Raw genomic sequence first — 15,888 nt, forward strand, 5'->3', positions numbered from 1 at the left:
CGGAGGAGCCAAAAATACCGGTGAATATTATGCATCTCGTTTACTGCTGGACACCAGAGCTGTCCAGGGTCCTGAAAGAACTGTGCGCATATTATCATTTCAAAAGTAGGTTTTAACCACCGCGATCTATTCATAGCGTTTTTGTTTGTTTTGCCAGTTGAATATAGTACACATAATTGGATTAAATTAGACTGATCTGCCTTGAAAGTGCAAATCTTTTTTTTTTTTTTTTTTTTTTTTTTTAGAATCACTGTGGAACTCATTCTTTGGAGAACAAAAAGTGCTAGAACTGCGCTGAAGCTACAATGAATATATGTGTTGCAGGACCGAAAAGATTTTAAAAGATTTTCACCATGCATTTATTATTTGTTTTGCTTTAAAACATCGAATTATTTAATTCAACGGTCCTACAATTATGAGACCGCCACAATCCCAAATTAAACTCTTAAATATTTTCTGACTGAAATACACTGTTGCGCCTGCTCCAATAGCTTTGCGTGTGCGGTTTTGAAAACCAAGTATCAGTAGTGAGAAAGGAAGATACGATTTATTTTAACTTACATTATTGCAGTTAAAAATGCATAATATGTAGGATGTTTTCACAACCAATGGTATAGGGCTGTTGGATCTTAGTTGTTACAACATTCTTTTATTTAAGAATAAGAAGAAACTGTTCTACAAGACGGCATGGCATATCTCCCTATTTATCTGAACTCTGCTATTCTGGTGCTGTTTCGTTGTGACATCTGTTTGGTGGGAGCAAGTAAGTACATCTATGAATTTTATCTTTAAATAATACAATGATAGCCTTGCAGAAACTACTTTATTGAGAAAAATTAATGTATAATGGTCTGTTTTTAATTGTGGTTTCCGAGCAATACTTTAAATGATAGTCGGTTTCATGTACTACTTTGGAAATTCACGTTAGGAAATAATTAATGCCATGTCAGCATTCACATGTAAGATACTTATAACGATGTTGAAGCTATATAAAGTTGGCTTCAATACTAGCTCCTAGGTTGTTTGTCTATTGATTAATTGTGTACTATACTTTTCGTGTTTCGTGTTTTATGTGTGTGGGTGGGGGGGGGGGGGGGGGGAGGTCTGTATATATGCATACAGTAGTGGCCCTATATATACTGTATGTGTGTGTGTGTGTGTCTGTGTGTGTGCGTGTGTGTGTGTCTAAGAAGACAAAAATGCTTGATCTTTAGAGATGGGGTTATTTAATATGACAGAATCATAAAGCAGACAGTATGCTGTATTGTCATTTCAGCTCATAACAGCTGGTAACTATTCTGCAGGGTGACAGGGGTGAACGCTTCATTTAGTATTGTGTAAAATATACACTTTGTTAATCCCATCATATGCAGAATCATCATGCATACAACCTGTCTTGGAAATAAAACAGGTCATATTTTTTGTAGATTCCAAATTAATGAGTGCATGTGGTTGAATTCTGGAGGAGAATCTATCTGCAGCAAAGCAGACACAGCCTATAGATTCTGCTACTCCATTCCTTTGATGGAGTGGAGTTAGGGTTGCAATAGCCCCTATTGCACTGACTTTGGACTCATGAAATGGTCACTGACATCACTGTGATACAACCATCTAAAATGTATGAAGCCACTCATCCCTTTGTGGTACTATCCCAGCTTATGTTGTACAGCACCCAGCTATATTCTGTATATATTGCTGATTTTATCCTTTAGAATCTGACTAACATACTTAATACTGTTAATTGTATGACAACACGTGACATCATATGAAGAGCTTATATCAGACTGTTTCCAGGTTTGTATGTATATTTTGTATCTGGGCATTTGCTGGTTTTTAATACTTATTGTTAGTACCCACTTTGTTTTAATAATTAATATGTATCATATGGTCATTTACTAAAGGTAACTACTTAGGCAGATTTCAGTGAAGGGTTTTATAGATTATAGTTGTGATTTGTCTGCAGTACATCAGTTTTGAACACCAAGGGCCTCATTTGCAAAGTGTTTACCATACACAAAACATGATTACTGTGTGCAGTTCTGTCCCCGGCCTATTTACTGTTCTGATTTATATGAGTAACGAAACTAACTAAACTAACAAATAAATAAATAAATAAATAAATAAATAAATACATAAAACCTCCTAAGATAAAGAAACACCTCCCCATAAACTTGAAGACATTTTTTATTTTCAAAATGTGAATATATTCTTAACCTCAAACAAAAAAAATGAAACAAACAAAAAATAGGTCTGACCTACAATTGAACTCGGATCTGGAGTTGTAGTCCTGAGAGCTACACATTATGCATGTGCGCGGTGTGGAGTAGTGGTTAGGACTCACTGTAGTCCTGAGAGCTACGCATTATACGTGTATGCGGGGTGGAGTAGTGGTTAGGACTGTGGACTGTTGACCAGAAGGTCCTGGGTTCAATACATATGTAAAATAACTAATTGCTTTGGAATAAAATAAAAACAGTATTTGCTTTATGTATTTATTTATTTACTATGGTTATTATTCTACTGTGTACACAGTACATAGTAAAGTATGATGATAGAAGACAAGAAATCTGCAAGACATACTGACCCATATTCATAAAAGATGGCAGTAATTTCCGACCATTAAAAAAATGACTGGGCAGTATTTTACACTAGATTTATAAAACTACGGTCTGGTTACTTTACTGGCCAGTAACTGGTTTAGATGGGATTTACCGTCACAGATAGTTACTGAGAGATTTTATCTAACCAGTTGTCAGAGGTATACAAATGAGCTGTGTCCTCTACTTAAGACGTGCTTGGGACATAACATGATGTTTTGCAAGCCAGCACTTGTGCGGATTGATTTTAAATTTGATTCACAGTTGGTCTACGGCTAGAACTGGAAGCTGACGGTACTGAATCAATTTAGAATCTGAAACTGAGGGGGCACTGGACCTAAACTGGGCGGGCCAGGCCCCCAAAGGCCCACCCATAACGCTGGCCCTGAGAAGGAGGGTAATTTGATTTGGTGTCAGATTTCGATGACTCGCCTCAGTCACGTTTATGACATAATCTCATGTGAGGGAAGTCAGGAAATATACCCACTAGACTTTCCTGATGAAAAACGAATGGTGCTTCATTGCACTAAATGACAAGTATACCAAGGTCAACTGTACATATTAACATTGCTTATATTAACATGGCAACAGTCCTATATATAGTGAATAGGTACACTACAAACACTATTTTATCTCCACACTTTATTATATAGACATAGCCAACATAACAAATCTAATGCTGAGTCCTTGGTATACAGTACACACAGGCAGCATGCATATACACCTCATTGAATACAATTATTATGTATTCTATCTATCTATTTAAATGAGGAACACAATCACATGTGAAAATAATATAGATTTCACAAGCTTAAACATATTCATATATGCATATTCTTTTAACACAATGTTAAGGTCTGTAGCAACTTATGAACAAAATGAATGGTTCTGAAATGTATATATTCAAAGCAAGCATACACTAGTTGCCTATTCAATACTTTCTTGCTTCACATTGTACTGTAGGCTATCATGCTTTCAGTGCATTTATTGAAAAACGAAAAAAAGAACTGCTACATAAACTGTGACATGCATTAAAAGATTTGTAATACAAACGAACCACTTTTTGACAGCATACCATTTTCGGATCTTACGCGAGTCATGTTTTGGTATGCGTACCACATTCTGATGATGTACCACTTTCTGGCCCTACACCGGTAACACAAGACAAATCATGCTGCTGCATTACTCATACTGTACAAAAAACATGATGTTAAATTGAAACTAATCGATTTTAACGTATTTTCTTATAGCCTACTTTGTACACAAAACAGATCATGGTGCTGCAGAAATAAATAATTTTGAAATGTACATATTATTATTATTATTATTATTATTTATTTCTTAGCAGACACCCTTATCCAGGGCGACTTACAATTGCAAGCAAATACAAATACATTCAAGTGTTACAATACAGGTCATACAATAAGAGCAAGAAATACAATAATTTTTTCAAGTGTGACAAAAAACAATTCAATAATACAGCAGATAATAGTGAAAGTTACATCAGGATATGACATAGAAAACTGTGCAGCAACAGGTGGCTACAAGTACCACATAGCCTACCTACTGATTTTGTTTTCTTTTGGAATGAGTCAAACTTTCTTTTCTTTGCAAAAAGTAATTAAAGACTTCAGAGTCACAATACTGTAGTCCACATCTTGCATTTCGAACCAGTGGAGTCCAGCAGTATTTCTGAAAGCTTCTTGCCCTTTTCGAACCGATCAATCACAGTTTGTTTAAACGCTGTAGAGTATGTTTATATACCCTCTTGTAATCATTTTATGTTGTTGGGTTTATTTTCCTCCATTCAGTATAACAGTCATTTTTTTTTTTTTTAAATGTATCTCTTTGGGATAATACAATTCCTAGTGTCATACTGAATTGATTATGATCAGCGATGCTGCACTGTCAGCTACTTCTGGAGGGAGTGGGGTATTGGGCTCCCCTGGTTGGCAGTGGCTGTGGCTGTGGCAGTGGCACTGTGCAGGGCGATGCAGCACTGTCAGCTGCTTCTGGGGGACATGGCCTGCAGCAAAGCTATGAGTTCCAGGAGCCAGGTGGGGGTGGACTGGCGAGCCTCCAGTAGATGAGGAAGGCTCGTCCAGGACTGTACCAGGATCTCCTCCAATTGACGTGGCTCGCTAATAGCATCCCACAGGTTCTTGGGCTCTTGAAGGAAGAGGTGGTGCTGCAAATCTATCCTGTCCACTGACGATAGCGTAAGGTCGCACTTCTGAGCTTCCCCTTCCAGCGCAGCAATCAGGTTTCCCCCCTCGTTGACCTCCGCAATCGCATCGAAGTTGGCCTAGAAGGCCTCCCTGTTGCCCCGTCCATCAAATTTGCCAGTTTTGATGAGTCCTACTATTTGAGAAAGCGGCACATATCCACATGTCTAATATATGCACGGTCTTGGATATTAGAAATACAACTGCATTAACAAAACAAGCAAAACAAAAAAGTGTCAAAATAGCCTGGTGTTTGTCTTTCGTCGCCACAGGCATGTCTGCAATATAGCTTTTGATACGCTGCAGGGTAGTGACCTTCTCCAGTACCTAGAAGGCTCTGTGTGACGACCCAACTTGATAAACTTAGTGCTGCTCTTGAAATGAACATTTTCAATCAAACTAAAAATATTTGTAAATGATATAAAACTCATATTTCATACTTGTGTGAAGTAATTCATTCCAAACTGATTCATTTTATTATAAACACATACTGTATCCATGGCACATGCATGAATTTTATTAGGAAGTATGAAGTGTATTTTTTTTTTTTCTTTTTTTTTTAAAGGTTTTGTTTCATACAAATCTACATTTGCACAGCACCATGTAGTAGAGATAGAGTTTCTGCACTCTGCCCAATATAGGCTCCCATGGTGTGCTGTTTACTATAATGGAAATAAAGAATGTTTATTTTGTTATTATCGGAATATTATAGAAAACACATTCACAGTAAGAAGTATTCCACATTAAAGAGGAAATCAGTTTTTCTTAATTAGCTAACCCTTTCTGTCTCCGACTTTCCATGGATTGGCCAGCGCTAACCATTCCATCCCTGCCAAATCCATCTGTTGAATGTGGCTAGGTCTTGGATTGAATCATTGAAGGGGATCTAAATCCTTTTTTGTTAGATGAGTTGGGAGATATTATTATTTATTATTATTTGTTTATTTAGCAGATGCCTTTATCCAAGGCGACTTACAGAGACTAGGGTGTGTGAACTATGCATCAGCTGCAGAGTCACTTACAATTACGTCTCACCCGAAAGACGGAGCACAAGGAGGTTAAGTGACTTGCTCAGGGTCACACAATGAGTCAGTGGCTGAGGTGGGATTTGAACCGGGGACCTTTTGGTTACAAGCCCTTTTCTTTAACCACTGGACCACACAGTTCAGTGAAGGTGACTGCCCAGCTGGAACACATACGGTATGTTCATTTGGAGTGTTTATTTAACTGTTTTGTTCAAACTTTCCATTTGTTCCTGTATTTTTTGTTTATTTTATTTAGTTGTAAATAAAAGTGTGCCACAGTGCTGGCAGTATTAAGATTCAGCACTTTTTAGATCAATTGAATACACCCCCATGTTTCTTGCTTGACTGCACGTGGCAGGACGGCTGAGTCATGATGTCCCCAGACCAGGAAGCTGACACAGAGGCAGACAGGCACTTGGTGGTGAAAGCGCTGGTGCGTGTGTATTTATTTAAACAAAAATAAACAAAGCACTTTCACAAAAAAACACTGCTCACAGAGCAAAATATATGGTCAAACAAAAACAAATCTCGAACACAAAACTGACACCAACAAGCTTTCCAGCACACGTAGCATTTGTTTACTTTTCTTTTTACTTTCATTTTAATTCTTCCCTGCTCCCTCACATACCTCCTCTCTGTACACCCCCACCCCGGCCAGCAAAAGCTGCTGGTTTTTATACAGGTGACCATCTCCAGATTAGCAATTAATTGATCAATAAACCTGGAGATGGTCACATTCTGCACATGGTTTTTATATCTGCGTGGTCGACAGTCAATCTGTTAATAATTAATTTGCTGCCGACCATGCATTTTCACGAGATGCCTGGCAGAGACGAGCTGCTAACAATCGCCCTGCCAGACCAAATTTAACTATACAATCATACATTAATAATGTCATGGGAGATATGTAGAGTTTGCCGTTATCTAATTGCTACTGTGCCCCTTGATCTGTGAATCCAGGGACGTACATAATGTCAGAATTATGGAGCACAAAAGGTATTTGGATGAGTTGGAAACGCTGGGAATTTTCACTCACTTTTCAAAAAAATGATACTCACTTGGAGCTGATATGATGACTGCTGTTCTGAATGAAATTCACTAATGAGGAGTGGACAGACTGTGACATCACTCAGCATGGAACGTGTCTTTTGCTTCCTAAGAGGGGTGTAAGCAGACTTGTGTGGGTGGTAACGCTCAGTTTTTGTTAGTAAGTAGCTGAGATAGAGTCCCTTTTTTCTTAAAATGAATCATTTGTTCAGCTCCAAACTCCAGTAATAGATTTGAATGCTATATACTTGGGGCTTTTAATGTCACTAGGACCTTATATGACACAGAAGGTTTCACCGTAGCATTATAATGTTGGGGTAGCTTTTTGTAATAGGATCGTGTTAAATAATCAGTTACATCTCCCAGGTTTACAGAGAGACTGGGAGTATAATGCAGATGGTGTTGGAATGGGAGCAGAGCAGGTTAAATTGAATGCCAGTCCTCTGTGTGTCAGCTTTAAAAATACCTAAATATAATAAATCCACTTTTGTTGAAATAATCTGTTTCCCAGTTTAATTACATTAGCTATGTGTAATGGTGGAAACTAGGAACAAACTGTTGTTTTGAACAGGTAGGTAATAGCTTGATTATACATAACAGATTATCAAAACAAAAGCAGGTCTTAATACTGCCCCTTTCAACTCAACAAGGCAATACATTATAGTTAAAGCTACCTTATTGGGCACTAAAAAAGCAAAAGACTATCCACTATAAAGTACACACTGTAGACTTAACTATTTAATAATATACTCTAGACAGGCATCATGGAATAAGATTTAAAAGCAAGATGAAATTACTACATGGTAATATGCTACATTCCTGCTGACTTGAAGCAAAGTGTTAACATGGAGCTGATTTCTTCAGCTTAATCTGGTAAAAAGTAAACTTTTTTATGGTGTTATAGTTCTTTTTTTCTCTGCTATGGGAGGCAGTACAGAGTTCAAATTATTTAGCTGCTGGGCACCTCTACCAGTATGACAAAGAGTGATGACATTATTTGTCAAGTGAATAAAAAGCAAAACAAAAATAAGAAAACTAAATAAATTGGCAGTGATGTTCAGGTTTCAAAAGTACTGTTGTATAAAAATGTGCACTCTCTGTCTGGCAACTGGTAATGAACACATATTTCTCAATAAGGGTGCCTGGCATGGTCTAGTTGAGATAATGAATAAAACTTGCACAATAAATAGCCTCCCTTTAATTAGTTAAAGCAGACTGTGCAAAATCTATCTCAACTGGATTTTGTCCTGTGTTTCATTTAAACACCACCTTTATTCAGTTGCACCCTTTCAATGGCTAGCCAATGGTAACATTAAAATAGCACTTTTTCATAAGGGTCAAACTGAATATCTGATACATATCTGGCCGTCACATCAAGCCTGTCCAAAATATTAGAGAATGTAAGTAAAATTGGATAATAATCAGCTTTTATTTAAATCTATATGGTCACGTGTCCTGTGACTCAAGCTTTGTGAGAGTTATGTACAACTATTCAGTAACAATCATGGGAAAGAAGGATCTCCTTGACTTCACAAAGGGCATAATAGTGGGAGCCCATGCAATTGGCTTGTCTTTTAATTCAGTGGCTGCATGTGTCCATCAATACAGTCTCCCAGGTGTTCATGGAAAAGCAACGTTTGCAGAAAACCTCCGGTGAAAAGCACAACTCCGGTCACAAGTAGGTTACGATGGTTCAAGCCTGAAGTATTGTGACAAACAATACATGCTACAGTGCTACAGTGACCCGAATCACAGACACCTTTAATACTGTACAATTAGAGTTCTTCGTTTTCGTTTTTTATTTTTGATCACGTGATGTCGTTTGTTTTGTTTCGTTCAATTAAATTCTTGGAAAAGTGTTTTTTTCTCCGGTAACTTGTTTGAGACTTGAATCTGTTTCATTGATGATGTAAAAAAAAGGCAGCTCCTTATTTTTATTTCAAACCGAATGCGACCAGCAAGTGAATTTAAATTGATTGAATTAAATTGTAATTAAGAGGAAATTATTATTTGCAAAAGTGATCTTGTTTCACACTAAACGCTTTCCCAAGAGTTTAATTAAGAAGTTGAGTTTAATTAAGAGTTGGCTCAATAGAACTTTAAATTGACATCACATGACCAAAAATTAATTTAAAAAAAACAAAAACAAAAAAACCTATATGAACATAATTTAGATATTTTATTTAACATTATGTAATCAAAGAAACAACAAAATGATATTGCAGATGTCTACCGGAAGCTATGATAGCAGTACAGTATTTTGAAATGTCAAATTTTTCAATTTCATTTTTCCATTAAGAATATGGAAAACTACAAAGTGGTATATAATTCAATAAGTTAATGTAACATTATTCAGCAGGATTCATTCGACTTTAGGAAGCTAAATAAATTAATTATATAGGGTTATGCAAAACTTGTAGAGTATTACATACAAAGTAGGTTTTATGGTTATAATATATAGGACCCAATCATTTTCCAGTACTCAATAGTATCAACAAATTTGGCAAACACTTAAAAAAACACATCTTTGCCTCTATTGTTTTTTTTTTGTTTTGTTTTGTTCTGTTTTTACAGAAAGAGACACATGTTATTAGTCTTTAAAATGAAGTTCTTGCTGTCCTTAAAGTAAGTAATGCACAATCAGGTGAACAGGGAATTCATAAGAATCCGAAGAAACATTTAGCTACAGCTCACTTCAGTTTAGGCTCCAACCTCATCTCTGTCTTTGATCACAAAATATAAATCCAATTTTTGCATTCATAATACAATGGATTTGTTTTATTACCATAAAAGATTTAGTAAAATAGACTTTTTAACTAAAACAAATGAGTGCTTGTTTCAAGATGTATTTTTGCTATGTATTCAGTTAGTCAAATTTGTATTATAAGAAAGTATTGTGTTTAAGGTATTCTCCAATAGATTCATAAACCAATAGGAATACAAAAACATGTATACACTACAAGTGGAAATAAAATAGTCTGATAATAAACACAAGCCATATTAATTATAAAATAACCAACACTGTTTCTGACTCTCACAACAGACCAATAAAGCCATTTTAATATCGATTTCTGCCATTCTCAATAAATGCTAATGTCACAAAAAATTACTGTCCTCCTAGTATTTGTATATTTAAAGATAATGATAGATCAGTGTAATGATATTCTTAACTAATAAATGAAGACATCCCATTTTAATTCCTAAACTGATTTCCTTTCAAATCAAACTGTTGTGAACCTCTGTATTGTGTCACACAGGCTTTCATTAACTAGGACTGTTAAAGTCATAATATTTATTGACTGCTTGTCAGTTCTGGGGGTTCATAGATCTAAATGTAAAATTCGTTACTAAAGATTTAAACATTTAAACATAAATTACTTAATTTCTGTGACTAGAGGTTATACTATTTTAAATGTAGGTTCCTTAGAAAAAGGAAAGATAAAACATATATATTAATTGAAGCCACTGGAGCTTTTAATTCTTTTAATTTCTGTTACTGTTAGGAAGTGGATTTGTTGTGAGCGGTCCAATGTTATAATCTGCAACTGAGAATCCGAAGCCTGTATTTCAAAGCAGAATGACCTCTAAGCAGTCAGGTTCCAGTAAGATGTGTTTGCTCTAGGCTCAGAATTGATCCTCACTGATGGGTTAAGCACCAGACTTTCAATGTGTTGCTATTGTTAGAGCCATACATTATTGCAGATACATCAAAAGGCCTGTTTGCAAAGAGAGAGAAAGACAAGTTATGCATTATGTATTAACACTGTAACAGCACTGCAGGAAGGCTAGCAGTGACAGACCAATCGCTCTGTAAGCATATAATATTTAATTTTTAAAGTGAATGATTGCCAGTTGAGGTTGTAACGTGAGCAAGTTGTCCCCTCCCCAGCCCTGGCTCTCTTCTGTGCTTCACTCGGCTCATACCAAACAGCGCACTGCTGAAAAGAAGTGGAAGAAAACCAATATTCCCTGCTGCCTCGCTTGATCTCTATCGTTCGCTCCTCGCTTCCTTCTCTTCTACACTCACCTGTCTCCCTCCTCCCGTTCCTCTCTAAAACCTTCAACTGCCAGCTCCCAGCTTTCCTGTCAACACATTTCCTGCTTGATCCCCTCCAATTTTGCTTTCGCCCGGCACACTCCACTGAAACTGCTTTTCTCTCAGTTTTCTCTCTGCTCGTGCCACCTCCCTCTCCTCTGTCCTAATTCTCCTCGACCTCTCTGCTGCCTTTGACACAGTTGAGCACTCTATTCTCCTGTCCTCCCTTGCTGACCTAGGACTCTCTGGCACTGCTCTTGCCTGGTTCTCCTCCTACCTCTCTGAGCGCATGTACTGGCTGTTCTGGCATGGCTCACCCTCTGCTTCTTGTTCTCTTTCGACAGGTGTTCCCCAAGGCTCAGTCCTGGGACCCCTCCTGTTTTCTTTCTACACCCGCTCCCTGGGTCCCCTCATCTCCCATGGATTCTCGCATCACTTCTATGCTGATGATGCCCAGATCTTCTTCTCCTTTCCCACCTCTGACTCTGACATTTCCTCCTGTATCTCTAACTGTCTCTCAGCCATCTCCTCCTGGATGCACTCGCATCATCTCAAACTCAACCTCTCCAAATCAGACCTGCTTTTCTTCCCTCCCTCATCCTCCCCCACCGCTGATCTCTCTATCTCTATTCCCCTTGAATCCACCACCCTCTCTCCCTCCTCATCCACTAAGAACCTTGGTGTCACCCTTGACCCCTCCCTCTCCTACTCTCAGCACATCTTGACTCTGGCATGCTCCTGTCGCTTCTTCCTCAGCAACATATACAGAATTCGCCCCTTCCTCACCGATTACTCCCAGCAGCTCCTAGTTCAGGCCCTGGTACTGTTCCACCTCAACTACTGCAACTCCCTCCTGGCTGGCCTTCCTACCTCTGCTCTACTGCTCATAAATATATCTGTATCTTGTATCTGACTTTACACTTATAGGTAACCGTACTCATGTTTTTTTGTATTTGCTGTCATTGGGAAATCATTCTCATCCATTTATCATACTACATGTTCTTACTGGACTTTACTTATATAAGCAAATGTTTACTATAAGTTTTAACTGCATTTACTCAAACTCACTCTTATAATGTACTGTATTCTTTATTTTGCTCTTACTTAAATTATGTAAATTGTAAAAGTAAATTGTACTTTCATAACTGCTCTTACCTGTATTATGATACTCTGTAATATGATATTGTATAATGTGATAACTTGTAATGTGATATTTTATAATGCGATACTTTGTACTGTGATAACTTGTAACAGTTGTAAGTCACCCTGGATAAGGGCATCTGCTAATAAATAATAATAATAATAATAATAATAATAATAATAATAATAATAATAATAATAATGCACAGCCTAGTATTCACCAAACAGCAGTGATACCTGCTGGGAGAGCCAAGAAGATCTGCAGGTATACACCCCACAGAAACCATGGGTGCTCTACAGGTTGCCTTTTTAACTAAAGCTATAATACAGTAATGACATGTACAGCTCTGGCCAAAAGTTTTGCATCGCCCTGTAGAATTAACAAATGTTGCTTCATAAAGTCAAATGAAACCTGGTGAATAATGTTACGTTAACATACTGAATGACATACCGCTTTGTAGTTTTCCATACACCTAACGAAAAATGGAAACAAATTAAAAAATGTGACATTTACTAATATTATGGTGTTTTTGCTGCATGCAGCTCTAACACAGTTTAAATACTGTAGGTCATGTGGATCACATCATGTGACCAGGCATTTGCAGCCATTGTGGAACAGAGACTTTTTTTCTAAAAGGACTTACATTCTCAGCTTTTTTGGGCATCAAATGTATAATTATAGAGATGGAATGCTCTGAATCTCTTGCCTGACTTCACCAGGTACTCCCTGTCATGAAAGCATTTAAATAATTAAATACATAAGAAAATAAATAAGTGCTTCTTTAACACAAAGCAGAATGTTTATGTTGTTCCTAAATGTTACAGCCAGATGATTAAGGATGTTGGATTAAATTATAATAATACAAACTAATTTTAATAGCAATAATTAAAACTGAGAATTGTTTGCTTATTAAAAGCTGCTTCCTAAATATATTCCCTCCAGTGGATGTATTGGGCTTTAATAAACTCAAGAGGTAATAATTATTATTATTTATTTCTTAGCAGATGCCCTTATCCAGGGTGACTTACAATTGTTACAATATATCACATTATACACTACTTCACATTATACAGATATCACATTATCATTATTATTATTTTTTTACATGCAATTACCCATTTATACAGTTGGGTTTTTACTGGAGCAATCTAGGTAAAGTACCTTGCTCAAGGGTGCAGCAGCAGTGTCCCCCACCTGGGACTGAACCCATGACCCTCCGGTCAAGTGTCCAGAGCCCTAACCACTACTCCACACTGCTGCCCTAAGTAATAGGTACTGTACTTTGAAAATCAAGAGCATTTTTTAATTCATCAACTGGAAAAGACCTTGAAAAAATATTAAATATGGAGGGAAAAAATACTTTATTATAATATATGGGAGTCCATTTTGAAAGAACTGTATAAGTCTGGTATGTATGATTTATTGTCATATATGTTGAAATACCGTCAGAGAAGACGCTCATAATTTCCACATCACGTTGTTCAATATTTACCAGTCTTGATCATAGTTTTGTCTATAGAAATGTGTAGTAGTGTAATAGATCTGTTAGTTTTCAAATTTGTTGCATTGTGTCTGTGTCGCTTCAGGTGTGTATGGTCATGTTGCTGTGAAGGTATCGCCTCTGGTGTGTAGCAGCCTTCGTGGAAGCGCAATACAAAATTGCCCCCGCTACTTGGGTTTGCTGGGGTTTCTCGCAGACCCAGAGGAGAGCTTCGAATGCTGGTTCCCCAGGGTCCCTATTATTTTGTGAATGGGGCTATGATTGTGGAGAAAATATGCTTACTGTTGTTATTTGTCATCAACCAATTAGGTTTCTTTTACATTGTATTGAATTGGTGGTATTTTGATATTTATGTTGTTTAAAAAGTAAGTCTGATGGCGAGTGCAAAGAGTTAAAGATTAAAGTAAATAGTACTGTTGACTAGAAATCAGTAGATCATAGTCTAGCCCACACATACACATAAACACAAATGCATTTTACTTCCATCAATAGTAATAAGAATGAATTTCTTACCTGTCCCAAGAGAAATTTCCCAATTAATGCTGCAGTGTAATTCTCTGGATGCATCAATCTGTGGACTATGGGTCATGTCATGCTATTAACTGTTCCCCTAATCTACCTTTGTGTGCATTATATTAATGGAAACACAGGAATAGAATGGTCTACTACAGCTATAGATTACCTGTTTGTCTGGCAGAATGTGAGTGTGAGGCAGAAACAGTGTAATTCAATTGATTACAGTTATTATTTTATAACACAGCCATATTCATGTAATAGTATATCACACAACAAAACTTTCTTGGTGTGTGAGAAAGCCAGCTTGGGGTGGTGGAGCTCTAATAATTTCAAGTAAACCCAAAAATGATATTATATCTTGAAACCCATTGGAAAAGCATAATGTATCAGGGAACCTGTGGTTGGTTGTGTCTGAATCCTGTGTGTATTTAACAGTTGCAGAAAGACTAGAAGTGAGGGAGACAGTCTTCAAAATAGCACAATGCTCTTAGTGTTCATTTCCTGGATTTTATACTGTGAAAATGCAACGTGCTATCTAAGTGTAACGTGCTATCTAAAAAATATGACAGATGACACTTATTTTGTATTATTAAAGACAAATTAAACTCAAGTGCCTAACATGTCTAGCATTAAACTATTATTTCTGAAATAATTTGTGTAACTTGATCTCTCCTGCAGTTTACTATGAAGGCATGTGAGGGACACAAACAGGCTGAGAAAAGATTGTGGTGAAAAATAGTGGAGTCTGTGTGGTCCAGTGGTTAAAGAAAAGGGCTTGTAAATAGAAGGTCCCTGGTTCAAATCCCAGCTCACTCACTGACTCACTGTGTGACCTTGAGCAAATCAATTAACCTCCTTATGCTTCATCTTTAAGGTGAGATGTTGTTGTAAGTGACTCTGCAGCTTATGTACAGTTCACACACCCTAGTCTCTGTACGTTGCCTTGAATAAAGACACCTGCTAAATAAACAAATAATAAAAAAATAGGCTACGTCGCAGGCAATGCTAAATACTTTTGAAAAAACTAAATGTAATCGGTAGGCATGACTTGGAAAGGCAAAGTAATGCTGATATCACAATATTTTTAATGTGGCATGAACAGATTTGAACATGGTATTTCATGTGCATTTAATTTAACTTCAACTCCGTGAAACTTCAAATACCTTTTTAGAATGCTTTAATATAACAGAGCAGCATTCAATTGTTACCACACATAGGGGTTTATTTTAATAATCTTTAGATTGTCAGATCTTCATACTACCACTCTTTTTATTGTATTAAGAAATGTTAATAAGTGGGTCAATAAATCACCCCTGGAGGAAAACATCAGCAGGACTAAATTAGGGTTAAAGGAGGCTGCCCTTACGGTAGACGGTATATTGAATCTTCAAATTGCTTTAGATTTAGGATCCTAAGCAGATGAACTCTCAACGGTAAGGTGTAATAACCCCAGGCTATAGCCAGTTCAGCATTAACTAAATTGCTAATAATTTTGTTATTGACTTTCTTAAAATCAACTTTAGACTCCCCTCTTTTATATATTATTCATGAAAAAATTTAAAACTAACAACTACAAAATACTTTAACATCCTACAATATAGTTAAGAATAGTAGTATCAGAATATGGAGATAAACAGAGGTTATCTGTCACTCTAAAAACTATAAAAACTGAATACTGTATCGAGTTATAATGAAACTTGAAAAATACATTCTTTAGAACGAGTATCAACATATGGAGGTAAATAGAGACATCTGTCCGTTTGTATGTCACACTTACATTTTTACATACTGCTTCTTTCA

At 36.8% G+C, this 15,888-nt stretch overlaps 1 protein-coding gene across 1 annotated transcript in view; it reads left to right on the forward strand.

Moving 5' to 3' along the window:
• Nucleotides 1–264: 264 nt before the first annotated feature.
• Nucleotides 265–15,888, forward strand: part of LOC117411592 (fibronectin type III domain-containing protein 4-like) — a 55,904-nt gene continuing 40,280 nt past the window's right edge. Inside the window, exon 1 of the mRNA XM_034019253.3 lies at nt 265–763. Within this exon, the coding sequence (XP_033875144.1) occupies nt 688–763 (76 nt within the window). The 5' untranslated portion in view covers nt 265–687. The remainder of the gene's footprint in view (nt 764–15,888) is intronic.

This window comes from Acipenser ruthenus, chromosome 6 (genome assembly GCF_902713425.1).
Source record: "Acipenser ruthenus chromosome 6, fAciRut3.2 maternal haplotype, whole genome shotgun sequence".
Lineage (NCBI taxonomy): Eukaryota > Metazoa > Chordata > Actinopteri > Acipenseriformes > Acipenseridae > Acipenser > Acipenser ruthenus.